This window comes from Python bivittatus, unplaced genomic scaffold (genome assembly GCF_059951505.1).
Source record: "Python bivittatus isolate LINGU-HERP-01145 unplaced genomic scaffold, Pbiv_v1 ctg000220_np1212, whole genome shotgun sequence".
NCBI classification, from domain to species: domain Eukaryota; kingdom Metazoa; phylum Chordata; class Lepidosauria; order Squamata; family Pythonidae; genus Python; species Python bivittatus.
In genome coordinates, this window is record NW_028277048.1 from 37,688,395 (window position 1) to 37,715,027 (window position 26,633).

General features: G+C 37.0%; 1 protein-coding gene across 1 annotated transcript; it reads left to right on the forward strand.

The window, feature by feature from the left end:
• Nucleotides 1-439: 439 nt before the first annotated feature.
• DNAI2 (dynein axonemal intermediate chain 2) lies at nt 440-25,526 on the forward strand. Its single transcript, XM_007419868.3, has 13 exons — nt 440-622; nt 3,693-3,854; nt 4,027-4,148; nt 5,941-6,083; nt 6,811-6,924; nt 8,428-8,567; nt 9,416-9,538; nt 13,333-13,556; nt 16,767-16,902; nt 17,740-17,886; nt 22,058-22,285; nt 24,394-24,438; nt 25,500-25,526. The coding sequence occupies exons 1-13, from the start codon at nt 440-442 to the stop codon at nt 25,524-25,526; spliced, it is 1,794 nt and encodes a 597-aa protein (XP_007419930.1).
• The last annotated feature ends 1,107 nt before the right edge of the window (nt 25,527-26,633 follow it).

Here is a 26,633-nt window from a genome sequence, read left to right on the forward strand (position 1 = left end):
GTATTGTACTTGTAGGTATTCAAGGAACATCTTTAAAGATATTGCAACATTATTTGTCAATGAAGTCATAGTCACTATCCAGGTGGTGCCTACATATAACTATCCTTTCCCTTGGAAATTGCTAGATTAATTGGTCCTCCAGCTGTTTCCTAGTAACAGAATATTGTGGTTTGACTGCTGGGAAAATACAAAGTCTCTGTAACAGAAATGCTGTCTTGGATGAAGATGCTTGGAGTGGTGTTGGGACCATTTGACATAGTATCACAAAAATAGTCAGGGTAATCAGCTATACTGATTTACCTCGCATCTGGTCCAGCTTTTACTATATGCTTAAACCAAGTTTCCTGTACCACAGTAATGACAAATTGTTGGGTAGGAGATACTGTAAGTGATACCAGAAAAACAGCTTAACTTTTTTCTCCCATTTGAAGTGAGCAGCATGGAGATTGTCTATGTTTATTTGAAGAAGCGCAGTGAATTTGGTCGGCAATGCAGCTTTTCCGATCGTATGGCAGAGATCAATGTGGACATTCAGCCAGATCCACTGCTAGCAACAAATTTTATTGAAAGAGACCCCATTGATACTGCAGTGCAGTGTGCTAGTGACATGTCAGAACATGAGGTAAATTGCTTGATCTTGAATGAGTAACTTCTACAGTATATTTGTTTCTGTCTCAAAGGAATCATCTCAGGGTGAGAGGGAGATCTATGACTAATCATAGCTGCATAATTTGTATAAACAAGAAATATAAGGTTATTATTTGGCAATGAATGTAAAATTGATTGATTGATTATGTGCTATCAAGTAGTTTTCAACTCCTAGTAACCACATAGATAGATTTTCTCCACGTAAAATGAGGATCTTTATACATTCTAAACTCTGCAGCCAGTACAATGTGGTTTTTCTTTAAACAAAAACATCATTCAAATAAAGAATAGGACCAGAAAATCCTAATCCTTTACTAGCCTTCTTAATAAATAGCAACATTTTGCAACATTACCGTGCAGGTCAAAAATGTGTGCTTTTCATCCATCTACCATTTGACACTGTCATAAGTGTGCAGGTAATTTATATAATTGATCAGCCTTATTCAGGCACTTCCTAGATGTGATAATTTCCAGATACTGTAGATCTTTGCTGGATGGGATTATAAGAGTTGTGTTCCACATATGTAGAAGTGCCAATTTGGAGAAGACTGTCCTAGATGAAGATATCAGGAAGAATGTGAACGATGTAACATCTAGACTGGAACTGAATGATAAGGAAGCCACATGGCTACCCTCAAAAGTAGCAACCTCATTTCCTCCCTCCCTCAGTTAACTGCTATCATAAGTGTGGCGTCCCCATTCCTATAAGAAACAACCTGTGAAGAGGAGAAAGATCCTCCATTTAAGTAAAGTTTGAAACTATAGAAGAGAGAAAAGATGAGAAAGTCAAGGGGCTGCTGTTTTCAGTAGATCCACGTGTCCAGCATTATCTGCTGGATTTTGCCACTTTTGTAATCACTAAGAATATCTATTAAACCATGGAATGGTCAAAATACATTCAGGATATGTAGCTTATTCTGACACAGTACTGAGGAGCTCCATTTGCTGAATTTGTTTCCCATGTAGCCATATGAACAGGCAACCATAATATGGTGTTTTGCCAATTGTCAAAGCAGTGATCAGGTGCCCAGGCAATTGGTTCTTTTAGATCCAGAGACAACACACCAGTACATAAGGAGGTTTTAAGCTTTATTGTTAACTCTAGCAAACAGATTTAAACAGGAATACAAGAGCATAAGATAGAATTAAACAGAAATATATAAGCATAGTATAAAAACATAACATACCAAGCAAGATGATAAAACTCTTCCCCTACTGTCAGGAGCTACCATAAGGCGACAGCGGAGAGACTCTAAGATGGTTTAGAAAACACAGCACCTAGTCCCAAGGCCTGTGTCCACACTCCAACTTCCAGGTGCAATGTCAGGGCTTTTTTATTAAAGTCTGGCACTGCAATCCCATGACTCTGTTTTGGAATCAGGGGCTCTGAAAGTGACCGTGACCAGATGTTGTACCTGCTTATCAAAAAATTCCAGAGCCTGAGAACTGTATAGATAAGCTAGTGCTTAACCTAAACAATTCTGAGGGTTTTCCTCCCTCCCCACCATTTCTAAGTAAAAGTGAAAAACAAGCCAGCTAAACATTATGATTCAAAGAGAGCTTTCTTAACGTGTGCAGGAGAAATCAAATTATGTCACCTAAACTCCTCAGAATAACAATGGTCTTCCGCATTGCCACTACATATGGATATGTTTTGTTTTTTCTGTAAAATATAGATTCAGTTCCTCTTTTAAAACCACAGCTGCTTGAACTATAACCCTTTAAGCAATTGAGGTTTTACATGTTAATTTGTTACCACAAAAAAACTGCATTATCATCCTAAGCTTGAACAAAATCGATTACATAAGATTTGATTGCTTTTATATTTGTTCTTCTAGCATTAATAGTTAAACACAATCAATGTATACATCTATAACAGAGAAAATAGAGAAGCAAGTGCAAGGTTTATTTTTACACCATTAAGTCTTATGCACTCATACAAAAGACTACATCCAGTCAAAGGTGGCATTTTCAGTCCTTGGCCATGTAAATTCTTACGGATGACTATAGTTTGATGACATTTAACGATTATATAATTTCTTGTGTTGTCCTTTATCCCATTTTCAAATATGTAGTGCACAATTTTAATGTGTTGTGAAACCTCTAAAACCTGAGAAAAGAGAAGATGCTGGGATGACCATAGACCCAACCAGCTCATTAATACACAAAAACTCACAGAAAAACAACTAAAATCTCTCTTAGAAAAGCTCTAATTCGTACCATCATATATAAGCTCACTTGGGGGAATTGGCCATTTGTTTTCTTCATAAGATTCCTTTCATTCGTGTGGCTGTTCATAGCCATGTATATTGCATGTCTCTGGAGAGGATTCCTAGTTCCAACATATATTTGGCATTTATATAAGTTGCGCCAGATCTTATTAAAGAATCTCAGATAGCAAAGGATATGAATATTCTGTTTGACACACTGCACTGTTACTTCTCCAGCACTAAATAGACAATATTGGACTAGAAGACTTTGTGGATTTATGATGTAAGGCAGCTTCATATATTCATATACTAACAATTGAAGGCTTTATCTGTGCATATGATCTATGCTAAAGCCTCTATGAGCAGTTTCTGTGCATTGTTTTGGAAGGATCAGGTTCCAGAAATAAACAGCCAGTTCTGAAGTATAAACCTGCCTATATAGTATTAGTATGCATAATAGTAAGTATAAAGTAAGATGAAAGGCAGAAGTTTTGATAATAATTGGTAAACAGATATTTTTATATTTTTGCAATGTGTTGTGTGGTTTAATATTCTCTTCACACAATTTATTGTGTTTACAGTGCTGTTCTTTCTCCAGGTATGATGCATGACAAATCCAATCAGTCATCAAATATAATAATATTTATAACTTCACTGTAAAGCTTGCTGTATGTGTACACTTCAAAAAGGAAGCAAAAGTGCTGGTGATATATCACTTATGTTAGTGATATTAACTGCTGTTGATAATGGTTTTACATTTGAAGCCTTTCACGGTGACATATAAAAACAAAAAAATCACATTCCAAAGGTAGCTTTGACTTTCTTCCGCATTAGGTTAATACAGAAAGGTTTGAAATGGAGACTCGAGGTATTAACCACTTGGAAGGTGGCTGGCCTAAAGATGTCAACCCACTAGAAATGGAGCAGACCATTCGTTTCCGGAAAAAAGTTGAGAAGGATGAGAACTATATCAATGTCATTACACAGCTTGGCAGTGTAAGCATCCTTGATTCCATTTAGTTATATATTGGTCTGTAACAAAACTTGGATATTGCTTTCCTTATTTTTTCTTTCTTTTTTTTTTTCCTTTTCCATCTTTGTTCCTGTTACATCTACCAAATAATTACATGGCCATCCATAGATTGATTCTATTGCTTTATTAAAATAGTTGATGGATCACTGCATCAAACAGAACAATGCCATCAATATCTATGAGGAGTACTTTGAGGATGAGGAGACAGCAGGAGTTACAGAAGAGGCACCATCAGCAAAAACTATTAATGTGTTCAGGTAACAGCTAAAAACATGTTTTCAGGATTTACTTTAATCCAATCAGAGAAACTATTGCTAGAATAGTTGCTATAAATACCTGTTGATGTCATGAAAAAAGCAGCAAACTCTTGTTCTAAGAAGTGTAGTAGACATTATTCATAGTAGATTATCTAGATAGGCTATATTTGTAGAATGCAAGTTACTTCAAGTTATTAGTTTTTGATAGTCCCTGAATACAAGCTCTATGCACTAATTCTTGGCTTTGTTCAGTGAGCTTTTCAAGGTGATATGGATTTAGTACAACCCTTTCATCTCTCTCTATTAAGATTACTTAAGGAGAATCCCATGCCATAAGGATATGTGAGATTAGAAATCCTTTTTACCAGCAAATAGCTCAAAGCAACCAGGGAAGGTATAAAATGGCAGATAAAAGGCTGATTCTTCACTCATCCTCCTTCCCACTTTCTATATAGGGCTGGATAAATTTGAAGAACCAGTGCTAGTTGTTTCAGAGGTTAGAGAGCCAAGTGACACCATATAGACTAACAAATATATAATAGCACAAGCTTTTGTGAACTAAGCTCATTTTTTATAGCTGCATTGAGTTCTCACAGGATGCAGACTGATTTATTTATAGATACAAACAGCAGAATGTATGTGGGATAGAGGAAATTGTAAACAGTGACAAAGATAAAACTTCCTTCAAGCTGAGCTTGATTCCTGGTGACCACATGAACAAGTCCATGTAATTTTCTTAGCAGTAATATAGTTTGCCACTGCCTTCTCTCAGGATGTTCTTTTTTTCCAATTTCCTAGTCCAGCTGGGCATTCCTAGTGATCCTTCATCCAAGTACAACCAGATCTGCCTCTGGCTAGCTTTTCCAGGTCAGTCAAGGTCAACTGGTTGCTGCCACCCAGCTGGATTATGAATGAGGCCAGAGGAAAAGGAAATGCAGAAAGAACAGACAGTAGCATTGAAGTTTAATAGAGATAATTAATAAAACCATATTGATCACACACATTTTAGAAAAATCCTAGCATACTAGTCAAATTGCCTAGTCAGGACAGGCCATGCTTTTCAATATTGGTTGCAAAAGAAAATGAGTACAAGGCACTTACTTCTTGCTTGAGGTCTTCCTATTGGCATTTGGTTGTCAGCAGTGGGAGCATGGATCTAGTTACATTTTTGTATTGAAATGTTGGACTAATTGACACGTGCAGCGAGATAATTCCATATTATTTTAATTCAACTGCTTGGACACAGAACTGAAACTTTTGCTAAACTGTACTTCAGCTGTTTTATGCTTAAACTGTAATTCAGCTCTTTTATACTATAGTCTCCTAAGGAAAGTTCCCTTGTTCAAGATAGCTATCTTAAACTCAGTTGGTAAAGTTTTCTCTTACTGCTTTTTGAAAATTTCCTTTTTAGTGCCTATTTGTGTCAATTTATTGCATAGAAAAACTCATATATTTACCCAACACAGAATACAGAAGAGAATTGCTGGCAGCATATAGGCATCAGTGTTCTTATTTTATATGGGAGCATGCTATGTTCAAGTCATATGTTCTTAAAGTAACTAAGTAATTACTTTTCAATGAATGGGTTTGTAGGCATTTGGGACTTAAACTAAGAAAATTTTGCGTATTTTTTCTACTTACCGGCCCAGTGAATATGCTCTCAGGGGTCTTTTTAAAGCATGAAGTGCTATGACAGATGTATGTGGAACACATTTCTCAGGGAAATGTCATAATACAACCCATCTTAGCATATGAATGTACATTGTGTATTTATTTTGCTTTTATGTAAAAGGGACCCAAACCCAATTAAAAGAACAGCCACTCATCTCTCCTGGCACCCTGACCGAAGCCGGAAGCTGGCCGTAGCTTATTCCAACCTTGAGTTCCAACGGAGTTCAAAAGATATGTGTTATGACTCATATATATGGGACCTTGGTAAGTGGGGAAAAAGACTGCAGTTATGATTTTTATACAGCATTATACAATTTTATACAGTTCTTCATAGATTTTTTTTTATTGGCTGAATCATTCCTTAGCTGCTAGGAATGAATACTGCCTCCTTATTATGGTCACCCTACCTGACGTGAAGGAAGCAGAGAGGAGGAAAGTATTTCTTAATAACCAACACCCCGAAAAGCAATGAGAGTGGCCTAGAGGGATTGGATCACTTCATCCCTCTTTCACCAGTTTCATTGGAAGAAGGCAGTTTTTAACTGGCCTGCTTAGAGGCTAATATTGGATGCTTCCTTCACTTGTAGAGAAATGCCGCCAATGATATTTATGACTGTACAGTATATACCAGTGTTTCTCAACCTTGGCCGCTTGAAGATATATGGACTTCAACTCCCAGAATTCCCCAGCCAGCATGCTAATAAGCTGTGAAAGCCAGTCTCACTCTCAGTTTTCTGTGCTGCCTTTTGATGCACATTCATTTTTCAGACAACTTTGCCCTGTTTTCTAGTGCAAGCAGACTGGGAGCAGAGGTTATTGCTTATAGCACCTAAGGGGGAAAGATGGAGTGTGGGGAGGAGAGGAAGAATAAAATAGATGCATCACCCTCCCCCCCATCCCTGCATTTCATGAAAATTGGGAACTTGGAGGCAACTATACCATGTTTGTATCTTTTCTTCCATACATCAATCTTTTTTCTCCCTTTTGCTAGAAGTCCCCAATAAACCAGATATGGTTTTCCAGCCTGCTTCACCTCTGGTTTGCTTAGAGTACAACCCCAAAGATTCACATATTCTAATTGGAGGATGTTACAATGGACAGATTGGTAAGGGAAATCTGATAATGAATGTAAAGAAAAAGTAATCTTACTTCTGGTTGATGAATTGCTGAAAATAAAATAGGATGAATTGGCCCCCATTTGCTGTACCCATTTCTGATCCTATTCTCTACTTGCTTTTGACTTAAATATACCTTCTATAATGTTTCAGTTGCTACTTGCAGCTGCAATCACATATTACAGGGTCAATGTCACTATCGGGAACAGAGAACTGATTTTGCTTCATCCTTCACAGGTCTCCCCTGATTACACAATCAGTAATGACCCAGTGAGAAGGATTTCTGTCCCTTCCAGTTCCCAAATTATCTGAGCCGCAGATAGCAAAAGCATTTCAATGCTGCATTTGCAGAAACTGAGCCAACATCAGAGAAGAGAAGGGGAACTCTATCATGCAAGAATTTTTCCAAAGGCCAATTCTGCAGCAGGCATGAAAGCACCACATGTAACTTCTTTCTCCTTTAGAAAGGCAACTGATAAATCAAAATAATAATAAGCACATCATAATGGGGGGGGGGACATACTCTTTTCTATCTCTTGGATGATGCATATATTAGGAAAACTTTTGTTTCCCTTACATCTTAAGGATGGATGCAAGAATACATGTGATAGCTTTGCTGATGTGTGCAGTAGCATTACCACTAGCTGCATGTTTGGCTGGCTTGTGTAAGGACTTGTTCGCTGAGTATAAGAGCACGGCCATTGCATTTGTTAGACGATAGGGACGTCTTCCACACACTACTACCCTAACATGCATTCTGGCGCTCTTTCATGATTTCTGAATCTTTTGATATCACTAGCTAATGAAAGAATGTACTTCACGGTAAATGATATGAGCCAGCATTAGGGCAGTATGACATTTATTGTTTCATTTTGCCCTTGAAAACTAAGTGGGAACTTACATAGTTAGAATGTATTTTAATTTTTAAAATGCTCTTTAAAATAACTTTTGGACCTTAGTAAGGAAGCATGGTGTTAACATGCAACTTTTAATAACAAGATTCACTGTGGCTGGAGAACAGCAAATAAATTAACTGGAGCATTTCCCTGTAGATTGATAACTAGAAAAGCTGATGTATATTAAATAACCCCAGCTTGGATATTGTGTAATGTAATAACCCAAATGCAATAAACACGTGTTAACTTAATTTTTAAGGGAAGATAGCCGAGGGACAGCTTTAATACAGAGGATTGAGAGTAGCCAGTACAGAGGAAAGTGGGTAAAGATCATCCCTGGAGCCTGCTCAGCTGAGCTCTTTGCACCAGCATCATGTCACTGCCCCATCAGGCCATTTCCACTATAGCTCTGTGAGAAGGACACTACCAGGGTCTTTACTTCCTTTGATTTACTGTGTTATTTGCTGTAAGTTTACCTGCAACTGTTTGTATTACTTGGAAGCCATTTTCAATTATTTTTATTAATAAATAATTGTAATGAATAAATAAAAATGAAACACCAGTAATGTTTCTCAATTGTCTTTCACTGTTCCTCAGCTTACTGGGACACCCGGAAAGGATCACTACCTGTGGAATTAACTACAGTTGAGCTTAGTCATCGGGATCCTGTGTATAATGCTATCTGGCTGCAGTCAAAAACAGGAACGGATTGCTTCTCAGGCTCCACTGATGGACAGGTTAAGATAAAGAAGGCTAGGCGTAGCTAATGTGACTTGTCACAGCTACCTGTAATATAATTGGTAGTCTTTGTGCCAGAAAGTAGGTGCAACAACCATTCTAGAACTCAGAGAAATAAGAGCCACTTTGGGTTGCAAGTGGTTTGACTCTGTTATTTTAAAAATAGCTTGCGCACTTGTTATATAATAATAATAATTTGATACTCAGCATTTGATAAGCTACCTATGATACCAGTGTCTAGGAGAATCTAGCTTATAATTTGTATACCCTAAGAGCAGTCAATAAAGTTTCTGTGTCTTTATTCATCACATTTATTCAACTATGGAATATTAAATTATCACATAAAGATCTGAGCTGGGTGAGTAATAGCAGAATTTAGATTTAGGCTAAAGAATAGGGTAATTTCTAAGCACATAAAATACTCTAGAACAATTGTGGGGTATAAAGCCAAGTTGGACATTTTAGGACATAGTTTTATATAGTTTTTTAAGGTCTAGACTGCTGAAAATAGGAGTTTAAGTATAGTTATATAGATATAATCACTGATAAAAAAAATTCTAGATATTACCTTTTAACAAAAAAAATCTATGGTGATATTCATATAGAAAAAAACCAACCTTAACAGCAACAGGCTACAGTAGTTATAGCTTCCAACACTAGTTCCATATGGAAAAATGGGCAAAAAGTCATTAACTTCAGGAAAAATTGAGTAAATCAATGGGTAAGTATAGGATAGGAAACATTTCCCATGCAATCATATTGTTGCCATCTCAGTTTAAACTAGCCACGTAAACATGGGCCAATTCAAGTAGCATAATAACAGTAGTATGCATTTCTCTTTTGCCAGGTTTTGTGGTGGGACATTCGTAAACTATCTGAGCCCATTGAGACACTTATTATGGATATCAGTAGAAAAAGCATCCTAGAAAATGCTTTAGGAGCCATTGCATTGGAGTTTGAGCCAACAATGGTGAGTACTTTTTGGATATTCTATGTGCTTCCATTGTGGAAAGCTTCTGTATTCTTTCATCAATTCTTAAGCTTTGGATACCTAAGATGCTATTGAATTTCTAGGTCATAGTAAAAGTGTAGGTGACTAGAACAGGAAGGACATATACATCATCCTTGAGTGAAATTGCAATAAATGAAAGCTGTAGTCTTTTTTCCTTTTGGTCCGGCAAGTTGATGATCACTGAATTAAGATTGCATCAAAAGAAAATAATTTAAAATGCTATAAACAAGCTGGTAACAAGTCATGGAAAATCCTGATTTCATACTAATGAATACTGTGTTCATAATAAAGAATTTTATGTACTCAATAAAAATATTATGTAATCTTGCAAAGCAAGATTAATCAAATGAAGCAGTTGCAATCTGGTTGAATTTAGAATAAACCAGAAACTCAAGGTATAATCAGTGGCAAAAAGCACATTAAATAAGAAAACCATATTTTAAAATACAACCCTTGCTAGCCTTATTTCCAGTGTAAACATGCTTCAGCATTCTAAATATATAAGCATAAAGAAAAGTATTACATTTATCACTTCAGTGGAAGTCTCCAAATTTTTAGATGATTTTCAAGTTCAGATAAAAGGCCAGGAGTACAAACAAAAATATGGAAAGGTAAAGAATGAAAGTAGTTCTGAAGACAAAATTCACTAGTTAACATCAACATTTGTACTGATATTTATATCAGTGACGCAGGCATGATATTTCATGATATCATCTAACTTCATTGGCTGCTACTTCTCTGGATTCTTATTGGCTCTCTTAGAACATACCAGAATAATAATAATAATAATAATACCACCACCAGTTAACACTGACATTATATTGATGGATTTGTAGACCAGAACAGGAATAGTTTCTTTGATCCTATGCTTCTTAATTGCACCTGGATTCTCTTGTCAATAACGAAGTCATGAATTTGCCTATTCCAAATGTTTGTCTTTGGTACTCAAACCCTCTTCATTCAGTTCGCCTTGGTCAGACTGTAAGAATTAAAACTAAAAATAAACTAAATATATGATACAACAATGCACCAATGAAACAAAATATAAGACTCCTATGAGTTGGAATGGATTGCATATGAGAGAGGCGTTGCAAAGCTAATGCTGAACTGCAAAGTTATTGACTGAAGCAAGATGAAATCACACTTGTATTTTTATGTTCTATTAAAATAACACTGTATTAGAGTACTACATTACAATGAAAAAATATGAAAAAGGTAATATCACAATGTTGATACAACATTAAATGTTATTAAGCAACAGTAATGTAAATAATTCTTAACATTATTTCTGTTAGTATTTCATAGTATATTCCAATATATTCCAGAAAGTTTAGTATTTGTCCCTGGTCAAATGGGGGTACTATAAACTAAGGTATATTTCAGTTCATTGAAGTGCTGGTGTGTTATCTTCACTCCTTCAGACTTCAAACTAGGTTCCCACAATATATATTTCTGTGATTTAATGTCCATCAAATCCTGACATGAACATAAATCACAAGCTTTTATTTTCATTGCTCTGAGCTTGCTGTTCAATAGAGAGAAATACAATATGGATTCTTTACAGCAATCTCTGTTTCAGACTGACTTTGCAAAGGAAGACTTTCAAGTTAATTTAAATCAGTCTTCAGTTCAGGCCTCATCTGAACTTTATTTGATTCAGATTCTGCAAGATTCTAGTAGAGTTGACTTCCGGTAAACCTAAGCATGTGTATGGTCCAGTCTTTACTCAATCCAAACCTCATAGGCCCTGTTCTTGCCCTGAGTTCCTTGTTTACAGCATCAGAAAGTAACTAAGAATAGCAATATGCATACCAAGTACCTTTAAAGGTCAACAGAGACATGTTTTGACTATAAATTGGGTATGAAATATCTTATAATACTTTAAGGTTTTAATGATGCATTAGAATATATTAGCAGTATTATATTGTAGATTTGTTGGTCATCTGAGATTTGTTGGTTATCCACCAGTATTTCATTGCTTATATTGGGTTTTTTATATATCATTATATTTTAATATTTTTAATATTAATATTTTTAAACGTCCTTTTATTAGTATTGTTTCTTGTTTCTTCCTTCTTTGAATTTTTTCTTTGAAAATTATAATACCTAGTTCGTAAGGACAAAAAAATATGCATGAAGCAATGAATTTTAAAATCAGGACTGATTTTCTTTCACACACTAAACAGCATCCTTTCCATATACATGAAACACTTTTATAATCTGTAATTCAGAACTTTTGTGCTGTTTTCCTTTTTTCTAGGAATATAATTAGGAATGATGAAAAAGGTGATGGTTTTGCTGGTACTAAGGGGTACTAGGGGGCATTTTCCCCTGCACCCCCAATGTTTCTTCTCTTTCTTAGTTTTTCTCTCCCCTATTCACCCCTACCCTTTACTTATGTATTTTCTCTATTCTTGCTCTTTCAACTCTTTCTCTACTAGAATGCCACAACACCATACTACCTTTTCTTTAATTCCTTTGTTTTGCCAGGAAGTCTTTAGAGAAAGGCAGTGAGGTGAAAATGCAAGATCTCTTCTGATTTTTTTTTTCCTTAAAAAATATGTGTGTGATCCGGAGCTTAAAGATCCTTCAGATTTTGGAAGTCTGGATCTGTTCTTGGTGATTACTAATTATAAGGAGGGAAATGCCTTTCGGGGTTGAAATGCTGTGTTAAATCTTCTTATTCCAAAGAGACTGCTACTTTTGTGTACAGTGTGGGGTGGGAAACCAATTATAGTTTACCAGGGGTCTAATTGCTATAGCCTAATCATTATAGCCAATAGGAACAGATAGGGAATAAACATCTTTTGTCTTTTTGATACATGGTGAAGCAAGTCCCTAACCAAGGTGACTGTAGTTTTCTGAGAAACAGCAGGATGGCTTCATTGATTAGTACATCTCCCTTTCTCATGTGTGGTCTTTCCCTCTCTCTCTCTTACACACACACACACACAAATGTGCACACACACACACATGCACAGTCCAGATCTAACATCAGAGCTTTGAAAGAAAGCAAGTTCATACAAAGTTGATAAAAGAAATAGGAGTTTTTCTGTGCACTGAAAACATATTAACCACCCAATCCATGCTTTGCTACAAAATTATAAACTACCCTTCTAGGGTAGCAGACATCATTTCTCCAAGCCTTTTTGTTTCTAAAGTATTACATTTGTTTCATGTAATTCTTTAAAAGGTATACAGTGGTACCTTGGGTTACGAACTTAATCCGTTCCGTGACTCTGGTTGCAACCCGAGTTGGTCGCAACCCGAGGTAAATTTTTGTGGCCGGAGCTGGTCATAACCCGAAAAGTTCGTTAACAGAGGCGTTCATAACCCGAGGTACCACTGTATTTGTTTTTCCAATATCATAGAGCCTGTCTTTCATATCAAAGGGTTATTGCTGTACCCTGTTGTGAAGTTATCACAATACTGTATTTTGGCCAATGCTAAATATTGCTTTGGGAGAACATAAATGTAGGTGTTAATTGTGTGCCTCCCATTTGAATACTACATGATGACCAGCTAAAATAAAATCATAAGTTATGTGGAACTTCATGAATTCCATGCCTAGACTCTGTTAATAAACTTCACAGCACTGTTTATAAAAATAATGTAACCCCTGTCTTTCCTCTCCATACACATCACAGGCAAGCAGACTGGATGGGTAGATGGTGCCTTTTTAAGAGGTTTTATTTGTTCAGCAAATAGAAGTTCCAAACATGTAACTATAACTTTTCATTGGCATTCCACAGCCAACCAAATTCATGGTGGGAACAGAGCAAGGGATAGTAATTTCTTGTAACCGTAAGGCAAAGACACCAGCTGAAAAAATTGTCTGCACATTCAGTGGACACCACGGCCCCATCTATTCTCTGTCTAGAAATCCTTTCTACCCCAAGAACTTTTTGACTGTTGGGGATTGGACAGCACGCATTTGGTCAGAAGAGAGCAAAGAATCATCCATCATGTGGACAAAGTAGGTAACTCTTTTAAGCCATTATTTTTAATGATACTGATAACAGAAAGCAAAAAGCAGATAAAAAAAAATATTTGTTTCATATATTTTCTATAAGAATAACAAAGAGCCTTAACATTTTATTACTGCATAAGCTTACTGCATAAGTCCATCTGATGAAATGGACTGTAATTAATTCTCAAAAACCTATGTACTAATACATTTTTAAACATAAAGATGTTGTAAGTCTCTTCATATGAGAATGCGTTTTATATAAAATGTAATGTGATCTAAAATAAAAAATAAAACGGGGATCAACTTTCATTGAAGAACAAAGTGAAGTAGTTCTTACATACATTCCTATTTGCCTATTTAAAGGAAAGAAGGCATATTCAGGAGGCATTACATGGAGGTTCAGAGCAAAGAATCCACCTTAATCCATGTAGCAAATGAAGAAACTATTTAAAAATAAAATAGCCAAGTTTGAGCCTCACTCGGAAATAATGCATGGAAAGGAAATGGAACAATGAGAAAGGCAAACCTAGATGTATTCTGAGTTATCTGAGTTAAATTAAAATTAAACAAAGAAAAGCTTTGTCTAGGTAAAACTCACAAGGAACAGTTATATGAGTAACAAAGAAGTGAAATCTGCAAAAATAATTAACAGATCAACTGAAGTGAGCAAAGAGCTAGTAAAGAAGAGACAATATGTCTTTCTATGCCTCAACATTCCCAAACCTCTTTCTACTTTCTGATATGTTCAGCTTTTCCATTACTCCCACCACTCATCCTGTATTACAGTAACTAAAAAAAAAAAAAGATTCTGTGTTAGCAGATGGTAGATTGGGGGAAAAAAATCATATCACTTTTTTTCACTGCCCCAAAACAGCTTCCCTTTTGTCTGGGCAGTAGTAATATAATCCTAAATTCTTATCAGAATATACTCTGGGCTCAGAGCCATCAGAAGTCTCCAACTTTGTATCTTCTTCATACTGGTCCATTGTCTCATAGCTTGACTGAAGCCTAATCACTATAGCAACCATTTATCAGTCTTTCTCATTTTAGAAACCAAAAGTCCAGGCTAAGAAAAAAAAATGCCCTTCCTTCCAAACAGAAACTAACCATTATGCTGATTTCTTGAATTCATCCTAGAATTCACCCTCCTATTAGACCAAAGAATATTTACCCCTTGAGATCCAATAAATGCCATTTCTCAAACTCATACCAGTCACACTCAGATTTATCCTAATGAAGACTTCCTCCTAAGTAATAGCTTAAAATAGATATTTAGGATCCCTCTGTAGCTGAACGAAGCAGAACTACACACACACACACTTATAGTATGAGAGAAAAAAGGAAAGGAAAGGAAAGGATAAAGAATTTTAGTAAGACTGTTTTGTTAGTATTAAAAATCAAAATTGAGTCATCAGTGTACATGTGGATGCCATGTGCTGTTTCATTAACACATACAAGTAGTTGAAGCATAGACTACAGATACTGAGATGCTTTGGATGAAGAACTTTTGTAAATATTCTATCAGAAATGCAACATATTTTTGTTTATTAAATACACATTGAAGGCTATTGTTTTATACAAATTTTAAGCCTTCAAATTAAAAAGAATTATGGTAGCAGTAACTGTTTGCCCTTTCTTTTATCCAAATTTCCCCTCCAACTTGGTATCAAAGATTACACAGAATTTATTAGTTGATTGTAATTTAATATATTCTGTCTCTTTCTCTTTCTCTCTCTCCTTCTCATATCTACACCCAGAGATCATGCACATGTACATATGGATGGATGGATGGATGGATGGATGGATGGATGGATGGATGGATGGATGGATGGATGGATGGAATATCTTCCTCTTTTCTCCTGGGAGTGCAGATGGTCCCAACCCTGTGTGCATTTTGCAAACAAGTTAAAAACATCTTGCTTGAATGTGCTTTTTGGCTGTTAGTTGATTTTTGTTACAAATTTTACCCTTTCTTTTGGTTTTTACATTGTATATTTTATCTTGTTATTACCCACCCAGGGTCTGTTAGGATTAGGGAGGGATGTAAAAATTGGAAATAAATAAATGTCTGCAAAAGAGCTTGCTAAATGCAGAACTATCAAGCTCAGTTTTCAACATTTCCAAGTAGAATTAATCACATTAAATTGGGTAGTGGATTCTATATATTTTATTTTAATTATTAAAAGAAAAATATTTTAATGGCTTTGTAATCTGGCCACAGAACTTTGGGCAGTTTAAAAATAATAAAATAAAATACATAGATGGGAAAGACTTGTGACTGATATTGACTTACTGATTTGCTGGAATTTCTATGCTGCTCAATTCCTGCAGGTTTTGAGCAGAGAATATAGTTATAAAAGACATTTAAACAATACACAATTCAGCCATATAATCTCAAAAAGAGAATCAGTGCCATCTGCCAGGGGCAAGGCAAATTGCAAAATTCCCAAATGCTGTCTCAAAGAGACATGTTTTACAGCCCAGCAAAACACCAACCAGGAGGGGCAGTTTGGTTGTGTGAAAGCAAGCTGTTGCACTGAGAAAGTTTGAATATGGGGTCCTTACAGATGGAATTCCCTGGGGGTGGAAACCTCAGCAAGCCCTCTTTCCCTGATGCCACAGGACAGGAAGATTCACTTCAGACAGGTTGGTCTTGGAACTATCCAGGTGTTGAGCCATGATATCTTTGAGAACTACTGACAGTCATCGTAGACATTACTAAGTCATATGTATCCCAGAGCTTTATGTGTTCAAGCAAATGAGAGAATCCAGAAGGCTAGAAATAATTGGAGATGAATTTTAAACTTATTTTTTCTTAATTACCAACCAGTTAATCTATTGCTTACTTTATGCACACTCTTTCTTTCTCTCCCTAAATTTTTAGGAATATTGAACTTATGGAATCTTGAGATTTAACATTTTTGGAGGGCTAAAACTTGTGGTCCAAAGGACTGTGATTGTTAGAGTGTATACCACAGCTCCTGAATAACAGAGGATGGCTTTTCATTGGATGAACCTAAATATACTATTTCATGCAAAATTGTATAAAATGACTTTAAAATAAGAGATACCTTAAATTAATCCTTTGGAATAGAAAGAACAGCCTCAGTACATTTATTTGTTTAAAATATTTTTAGGTCATCTTTTAAAACAGAATCTTCACAAGGCAACTAGCATGGGAGAAAAAAATAAACAATACAATATGTTCTTTGGCAGATACCATATGGCTTATCTCACAGATGGGTGTTGGAGCACAGTTCGACCAGCTGTGTTCTTCACTACTAAGATGGATGGGACACTTGATGTCTGGGACTTCCTTTTTAAACAGAATGATCCTACACTCCACCTGAAGGTAACTTCAAAGAAACAGGAAACCAAGCATGTCTTGCCCCACAAGTTTCTGTATTTCAATCTTTTTGTTCTAAGCTCTTCTCTCTTCTCTCTCAAGTTGCATTAATTGCAAGATCTCTGGTTTGATGCTTATATCAACTCACACTACTGAAGACACTTCTGCTGGCTCTGCAGTGGTTCATACCCACTAAATTATTTTGGTGTTGCTACACTGGCTTAAGTCTAAAAGACAGATCATTCACACAATTTGCCACTTCCTCGATGAGGGGAAAATTTGCAGTCTGGTGTGCATCATCATATTTGTAATTAGCCCCTATCCATATTTTAGTAAAGATGCATGTGCTTTAAAGTTTCTGTGTGAGGCTGTTTGCAAACAATAATAATCACTGCTGAAACAGAAATATCAATGTACAAATGTGTGTGTGTTTTTCTTTCTTATACAATAATCAACTTTATGTAAGAAAAATATGGGGAGAAGCACCCCTTTTGATGGACAATTGAATAAGGTCTAAGGTCTTAAAACAGGTTATGATTGCATTCCAGAACTCAGTGCACAAAATAATAGTCTGAGGTTTATAGAAAGTCAAATTCTGGCTGAATGTCAAGTCAGTTACCTAGGAAAGTAGTGAACTATACCTTGCTGGCTATCTCCAAGCACAGACTGGATATCTTTAATTGGGATTCCTTTATTGAGTAGGATGTTGGTTTCAGTGGCCTAAATGGCTCCTTCTATGAAGATTACATATATTTTATGGTACGTCCACATGTTGTCTTAAAGATGTGGAAGAGTTGACATGGATATTTCTTTTTGCCTCCTGAATCGGTCTTCCCCCAACAGGTTTGTGATGAGTCTCTCTTCAGTCTGCGTTTGCAGGATAATGGGCGTTTTATTGGCTGTGGTTCCAAGCTGGGCACAGTAACCCTTCTGGAATTTTCCTCCGGCCTCTGCACTTTGCAACGGAATGAAAAGAACCTGGCCTCAGCAGTGAGTATCTCCTGCCTCTCAGAGATGGGCTTAATGACAAGCAGGCAAACCTCCTCCAAGAATTGAGGTGAGATTGTTCCTTCTCTGGGTTGAACTCTATTTTTCCATCTGCATTCCTTATGTCCTTATTTTTTAAATTTTTATTTTGTATTATTGTTCACATAAATGCCACAACATGCAACAGTCCCTAGCCAATCTGGACTGGATCTCAAAAAAAGCTAAGCCGGGTCAGACCTGATTAAAACTTGGAAGAGAGGTCATAAGGAAATGGCAAACCACTTCCATCTGACTTCCAAGCAAAAAAGGCTATGTGGTCATCAGGTATCAAGTTCAATCTGAGGGAGTCTTTACTTTCACTGATATACAGTGGTACCTCGGTTCACGAACTTAATTCGTTCCACGACTCTGGTCGCGAACAGAATTGGTCGTGAACCGAATCAAATTTCCCCTAAGGTTCAATGTAAATACGGTTAATACGTTCTGAACCATATGTTTTTTTTTTTAAACCACAAAAGTATGAAACAAAGTAAAGTACAGTACAGTATGAAGAGAGAGAACACTAACCTTGCTTGAGGCGACGTCTGGCGTGGAGGACAGGAAGGCGGGTGGGGAGGCGGTTATTATTTGGAGGGAGAGTCCCCCTCCAAAAGGACATCGGGGAGATCTCCTTCAGGGGTTTCCTCTCTTCTTTGTCTCTTAGCTGCAGGCTGAGTTTTGGCGAAAAATCTGTCTAATGTCACTTGTTTTTTCCTGCGCTGCATAACCCTCCAGAAGAGCCCTGTTTCATCGCAGTTGAACACTTGATGAGCGACGTATCCTTCCGCCTTCATGAATTCTGCGAATTCTTTCTTGTAGGTTTCTGCAGCAGCCTTGTCAGAACTGGAAGCCTCACCATGTCTTGTCACACTGTGGGTGCCACTTCTCTTGCGGAATTTACCAAACCAGCCTCTGCTGGCTTTAAATTCTTCACTTGTTGCGCTTGTAGAGGATTTTTTTTGCAGTAAATCACTGTGCAATTTCCTGGCTTTTTCACAGATCATAGCTTCACTAACGCTATTACCTGCCAGCTGTTTCTCATTCAACCACACTAACAAAAGTTTTTCCACCTCTTCCAGCACTTGTGTCCTCTGCTTGGTTAACATCGTTACTCCTTTTGCCGCATCAGCTCCTTTGATGGCATCTTTATTCTTCAAAATAGTCGAGATTGTTGACTTCGCCATCTTGTACTCCAAGGCCAGATCAGTCACACGAATACCACGCTCATGCTTTTCTACAATTTCCTTCTTCAATTCAATGGTTATTTTCTTCAAAACCTTATTCTTACCATTCTTGCTCTGCACTTTCTCTTTACCACCATCCTTGCTCTGCACTTTCTTTGGAGCCATGCTAAAAAGCACACCAAAAAGCTTCATAGCCAATGTCTGTCTGCGACCGCGATCTCACCTACAGGAAGCCACGACCATGTGTCACAGCAGGGAAAATGGCCATGGGTCATGTTCGTCACCTGATGCGGAGTTCGCGAACGGAAGCAAAATTTTGTGAACTGTGCTGGTCGCGAACCGAATTGTTCGTGAACAGAGGTGTTCGTGAACCGAGGTACCACTGTAAACAGACCAAGGTGGTCTAAGTTAATATTTATTTAATTATTTATTAAATTTCTCTCCACCCATCTCCCCCCAATGGGGGACTCTGGGTGGCTCACACAAAGCATTAAAACAATAAATATATATAAATACATAAAACATTAAAAATGTATACAAAAAAGGAGAAAGTCCAAGAAGATGATGGATCTGGGGCTGAAGACAGCAGGCCTCTATGGGGCTAGCCATCCCCACACTTGATGTATTCCCTCCCCACCCCAAGCCAAGTGGCAGAACCAGGTCTTCAAAGCTCTCTGGAAGGCCAGGAGTGAGGGGGCCAATCTCACCTCCAGGGGCAGAATATTCCAAAGAGCAGGGGCTACAGCAGAGAATGCCCACCTTCTGGACCCCGCTAATCCGAGTTCTTTTACCGAGGGGGTCCGAAGCATGTCCTCTCTGTGTGATCGGGTGGGACAGGTTGAAGTCATGGGGAAAAGGCGGTCCTTCCCCATGACTTCAGTATTACCCTTCCAAGAAGCTAAGCCACTGTATACAACCAATAATGAGGACTCTGTTTAATCAAATTATTGGTTTATGAGACAGTAAGCGAACGATAGATTCCTTCCATCATTAGAATGCTTCTGTTGGTGGGATACAAACATTCAATAATATATTATTATTGGGGAAAGGCAATTTTACCAACAACTAGCTGTTGTTTGTACCCTGTAAAATGTAATACTGCATCTGACTATGGGCAGTATTTCCATTCTTTAAAAAAAAAACTTTTTTCAAAACCTTTACCATATCTTGTTAAAAAGATTTATCTGCACCCTTGTACACATTTATCACTTTTGTGTCCTATCTGTTCTTGAAGATTCTCAGGACTGGAATTGTCCCAATTATTTTCAAGTGATCTTTTACACTTGGGAGACATGGTGACTAGTCAAAAATCATGAGCACTATCAAGATGAATCTGCCTTGAGTCTGCCTGCCAATGGAATGTGACAAGTCTCTTGGAACAAATTTCCAATTCCCCCTTCCCGAGGTGACCCTTCCTGAGTCTTTTCAATAGACAGGACAGAAAGGATTTGGTATGGTGCAGGAGGTATACAGGAAAAAGAAAGGAAAAATCCTATTGCAGGATTCTGCTTACACAATATTGGATGGAACTTGTGGCATCGCAGGGAATGGATTCCAGGCTTCCCCTCATTTACAGTAAAAGCTAGATTAGTGGCCCTCTGTCATCACATCTTATGGTTGTATATCACATGAATTAGGTATAAAAAAAATATTTTCCTTCTGACAAGCTTGGATCTTTTGCCAATCAGCTTCAGTGGCTGACATCAAATGGAAAGGCATTTACAATGTTAACATATTACATTAGTCAAATACACTGCCGCACTAGAGATTCCTGATGTGCTTTTTTTCCACGTGCAAATGCAAGCAATTTGATGTAGATGTGATCACTGAGAAATGTTAAAGCTTACACAGATACATTTCTTTTTACACTTGTATCAGAACTCTCCAGCCAGGGTTGAGGAATCCATGGCTCCACAACTGAAGAGTCACAGCATCCATCATCCCTAGCTTTTATGGTCGGGGCTGCTGGAATTAGTAGCTCAGCAACCTTTGGAGAGCCATAGATTCTGATCCCAGTTCTAATCACTGAAATGTACTGGTTGATTGTGTTGCTGATTTCCTGCTCAATTTCTAGGCTTTGAGGGAGAAAAATAAGATTATTTCATCCCATTTAGTTCCAATCTGCAATATAGACATACATTATAATAGAATATAAATATTCTTTAGTCCCTTTGGTTTCAGGACCATGGATTGGGAAATGCTCTCTTCCTCTTCTCTTTTGATTTTTCACTGAAGTAACTCAGGCAATAGTTTACAGCATGAAGGTATAAGCCACAGCTACATCACCTGCAGGCATCCAAAGTCTTGGGTGTGGTCTTCAGAACCCCTCCAAAACTTGCCATGGAATAGTAATTTTAATCTAATAGAAAGGAGTTGAAATATGAGCAAACATATTAACTAAATTAAAGTACACTCTGGCATGCTACTCAAAGATCAAGTGCTGTCTTTGGCCTCCAAAATCTTGGAAACTCTTTCTATAGGGAGAAAGAGTTGATGGATCTAAGGTAGTCATGATTTCCTCCAGTGTCTCAGAATATAGTTTGCTTGATAGAAGAGCTGAAATGAGATGTGAGGATCCTTGTGGAGGCAAGTCCAGAGAAACTGGAGGTTTGTGGTCTGGAACCAGATAACCAGAGACAGCTAAATAGATTCTAGCAAGATTGACTAAACCACAATGTACAGAAGAGAGTAGTCATTTAATTTAAAGTTATCTTTATGATACAATAAACATATAAAAATAGAAATATATGTATAGTATATTCTTTAAAATATTATAGGAAGAGATTATTACAAGATCCAAAAAATGAAAAAATGGTCCACGGTAGCTGCAGTTAGCAATTTATCATCAATGAAGCAGATCATTCGTGTCAATATTCAATATTTTAGATTCCCTGTTTTTAGCAGGGCTTAGCTGATTGTCCTTTACCTGTAACACTTAATGTGCATCTCAGATGTTTGAACGGGAGACAAAGCGAGAGAAGATTCTGGAGGCACGGCACCGTGAAATGCGTCTCAAGGAGAAAACCAAGCTGGAAGGCAAGGATGAAGAGGTCAAAGAAGAAGTAGAGGAAGAGAAGCCTATGGAAACTCTGGAACGAGTACGTAAAGAGTTCTTTGATGTAATTGATGGAGAACTCCGGCGACGGGAGCGAGCTCGAAGCAAGTTACAAACAGAACAGGTAATTGTGCCACTGGTAACAGGAAGCTGGGTGGGAGATGGGGAAAGGAGTCCTTCCTGAGTGGGAGATGTAATGGCTACAAAACAAAATGCCAAGGAAGGTTGGAGAGTCTTAAGAATGTTTGGCAGGTGGCATTTAAAATGTATTTAATCCCATCTCAGTATGAAGGTGGGAAAGACATTTTCCCAATACTCTAGATTATTGTATGATATAGGAGCATTTTTGCAAAGCAAGAGGTAGAACTCTAAAGGTTCACACTCACAGGTATGATGACTAGTCCGTTATTTTCTAGAGGCAGGACAAAGATTTTTATAGATTGTGTTAGAGCATGCCCTCTGCATCAGAGGAGTAACCTAACTGTGCAGGATTGCAGCCTATAGTGTTGGTATTTTCTAGGGGATCATTCATTCATGTCAAAGGTTCATATCCAGCCTGCAGGCATTTCAGCTGATTTCCATCATTAAAGAACAAATGGTAAAAACAGTAAGAAAAAGAATAATTTAGGCACAAAGAACCTGAGTTTAGCACTGAGCAGCAATATGAAAATTTAAAAGATAAAATAAGAAAAACCAGAAAATCGAAACAAATTATCAACAGATTTGAGCAACAATCTAAAATTCATAATAAAACACAGAAATCAAACTAATGGTAGGAGCAGGTGGGGGAGGTATAATCCATATAATCCATTGCTTCATGACAGTTGCCATCATTCATTCATTCATTCATTCATTCATTCATTCATTCATTCATTCATTCATTCATTCATTAGATTTCTCTCCCACCCATCTCCCCTACAATAATTTATCTTTATCTTTTATTGATTTTATTGTAATTTGCTTGTTTGATTGTTGTGAGCCACCCAGAGTTGTTGAGAGTTGGGTGGCATACACATTTAATAAATTATTATTAAATCATTATGTAATTAAAATCATACAACTAATTACTTTAAAGCTTTAGAAGAACAGGATATCAAAATATAGCGTGATAGCATCAACCAAATCTCCCTTTGGAGGGAGTTCTAACATCAGGATGCACCCAGAAAAAAATACCATCTATGCTGCAAACATGAATGGTTTACAATTATGATTTTAGCAACTGTTCAAATGAGAGAAGATGGTCCCTTAGTGTCAAGGGATTTATAAAGTAAAAAAAGCATCAATATGTATCAGGTAAAACTTTGTTTCTTTTAGCAGAACTGGAATACTTTATATTCAAATATTTATTTGTTCATTCATTTACAGTTATTTGTACTCTGCTTTATTGGCAAGATGACATTAAAAAAATCAGAAGAAAATAATGCTATAGTTAAACCCAAGGCAACAAATAAAAAAGCACACTATATAACTTTATATATAAGGCCCAGGAGAAAATTATTACTGAAAAGCATTTCAGAATAAATACCACTTAAAAGCAGAAGGAAAATGGGGCTTGCTAAGATTCCTCAGGGAGGGAATTGCAGTTGCAAAGACATCTCTGATAACTGCTATTCCCATTGCTTGCAATAATCGTTTAACATCAAGAAATATCAAGGCACTGCTTAACATTATGGGGACAATTCATTCATCAAACTTCCTTCTAACCTACCACCAATGTAAATCAATCAGTTGGCAGAGTTATTTACTGTACTTGTTTGTTAGTGCTGTCTTGTAAAAATACAACACTATTCCACAATTACATTTATTTTATTGTACAAAAACAAAAGCATGAAAAAAATTCAGGAGTAACATTAAACATTAAAAGCCCAGCTTAAAAAAAAAAAAAGAAAAGGCTTTCCATATACAAAAATTAATTAAAAAGCCTTCTGGAGTTTTGTTTAAATCCATGCCTGCTTAAAAGCATCAAATAATGAACTTGCTAGATTTCCCCAAGAGTTATTCTGCAATCTGGGTAACCTGTTCTTTAGGTCTCACTAAATGGGTCTGATTTAACTGGGAATCAGAGAGCAGGAACTGCAGTCTTAAAATTTGGGTAAGTTCATATGGGCAAAGCCACTTTTATAGGCAATGAGGTTCCTGGGACCTTAGATGGTAACACAATACTATATATGAGGAAAATTGTATGGAGCAGGTTCATGTTACTTCATATATTGAAAGTTCTTAATGTTTTAGGAGCGGGAGTTTGAAGACGAAGACAGTGAAATAATTCTTCCGAAGGTCAGTATTCTTTTCTGTATCTAGATATCTTTTGGGAATCAGTCTTCCATAACTGATGGCCTCAAATGTATTAGACTTGAACAACCATAATCTTGGTCAATTCAAGCTATGCTCTCTAGAGATTACTCCAATACTTCTGAAGGGCACTAAGTTGGGGAAGGTTATAGATTCTGTTTGTGATGTTTCAGGTCTCCAGAATGCTCAAGAATAGCTTCAGTCTTTCAGAAGACAGGTTGACTCTGACCAAGTAATAAAAACTACTCCAAGTAGAATCAACATACTATGTATAACATTGATTAGGATACAGATTCTTATCAGTCAGTGTGAATCTAGAACACAGGAGACCAATAGTTTGGTAGTAAGGGTGACACTTCTTGAAGTTTTGTATGATAGGCAGGGCCAGGATTTCTGAGAGGGGAGGGATTGGGTTTTGTTGGTTTTTCCTAAGCGTGGATAAAGGAGGCAAGAGGAAAATAGTGTTAAATTACCTTTACAAAATTGATAGAGTGCTGGATATGCATGCTTATATGCCTACATGTGTATATATATGCATGTGCTACATGTATGGATTTGTGTATACAGTCCAGGCCCAACATCTTAATTGCTACACTACATGAGAATGCCCTCTTGTTCTCTCATTACCGGATGTTTGGTATGAATTACCTTACTGAATACTGTTTCCACTCTGCCTGTGATCATTCGAGTTGCACATTCAGCTAAGTCAGGTGGATCCATCTATATTGATCTCAAGATAGTATTATCTAAGGCTGCAGGTATTCCTTTTTTGAATGTGCTGCTGCTCATATTTTAAAACATTTGTATTTGGAAACCCTCAGAAGATGATAGAAACTTATTTCTAGCTTCTAATTTTCTGTATGCAGTGATTTTTTTATGATGGAAAATGCAGAAATGTAATTCATTCCACTGAAGCAGAATGGTTATGGAAAGATTAGTGACTCTAATCTAGAACTCAAAACATGATATCTCCTCCAGGAGCTGATTCTGATGGGCATTATTACTAGTGAAAATTTGGGAAATAAATCATCCTTCTTTTTCTATAGGAGGAGAAGGAAGACGAGAAGGAGTGAATGTTGTTATTCCTGCATGGAACTTCCTTTGGGAATTTAGTTTCTCTCTTGTTATTTTTTTACATAAAAAATACATTCAATAAAAGTAGTAACATTTTTATTCCTTTCTCCCTCCATTCAATCTTAATGGGAACTAGCATCCAATTTAGCTTTTAATGCCTTTGCCATGGAAACACATCATAATCCTCAATCTGAAAGAGACAAAAATAAGAATAAAAATAAGCTGTGATAATGAGTAACACTATTGGTCAGAAAGCATCCGAATGAATATACACCCCATAATAGTGCATATAGAGCCCAAATTCATTCACGTATAAAATAGGAAAATAAGCTCTATTCTAGTACTTGGGGTGGGGATGGAGAGAGAGAAGCAATCTGAATATGAGCCAGCAGTGTGATTACAGTTCCACTAGCAGTTCTTCTATTCACCAGAGCAAGGAGGCCATAAACCATGGTTTACAAACCATAGAGTTGCATTCACACAGCATATTCAGCTAAAACCATACAAACCTCATTATTGCTTTAGTGTAATGTATGAACCCAGTCATAGAATTGGTTAGTCCTTAATGACAGATGCTGTCCCTTATTTCTGCTTCATTAAGTACTTCTTGGCTTGTGGCAAACTGTAACTTATCATCACATCCAAACTGGAAGTCTGTGAAATGGGCTTGCCTTCCAAACTGTAATTGCAAGCCATGATTTGAATTTGATTTGCCCCCCTACTGATTCCTACCAATTGTACATCATATTATTCTTTCCAGGGCTGGCTCTCTCAATAGATAGACTAACAGCTATTGAAGGGCAGAATGGCCTGCTGGTTGCCCATTTCCCCCAAGTGCCCTAAATTTATCTTGGATTCTGCTGCCTGGAAATGTGGAGCTGGTGAATCTTTCTCCCCACAAGTATTAGAAAAAAGTCACTTGTATTCTGTGTGTAGAATAGATGGAGGGAGCCATCTTGTTCTTTCCCTAGGCTGCAAAGTATTTGTGGCTGGGGCATTGGAGATTGGCTAACTATAAAGTTTAAGGTGCTATATCTGCTGGAACAAAGAAGCAACATGTCCAAGTGGACCAACCATGTGTCAACTTTGCATTGTCCTTTCAGAAT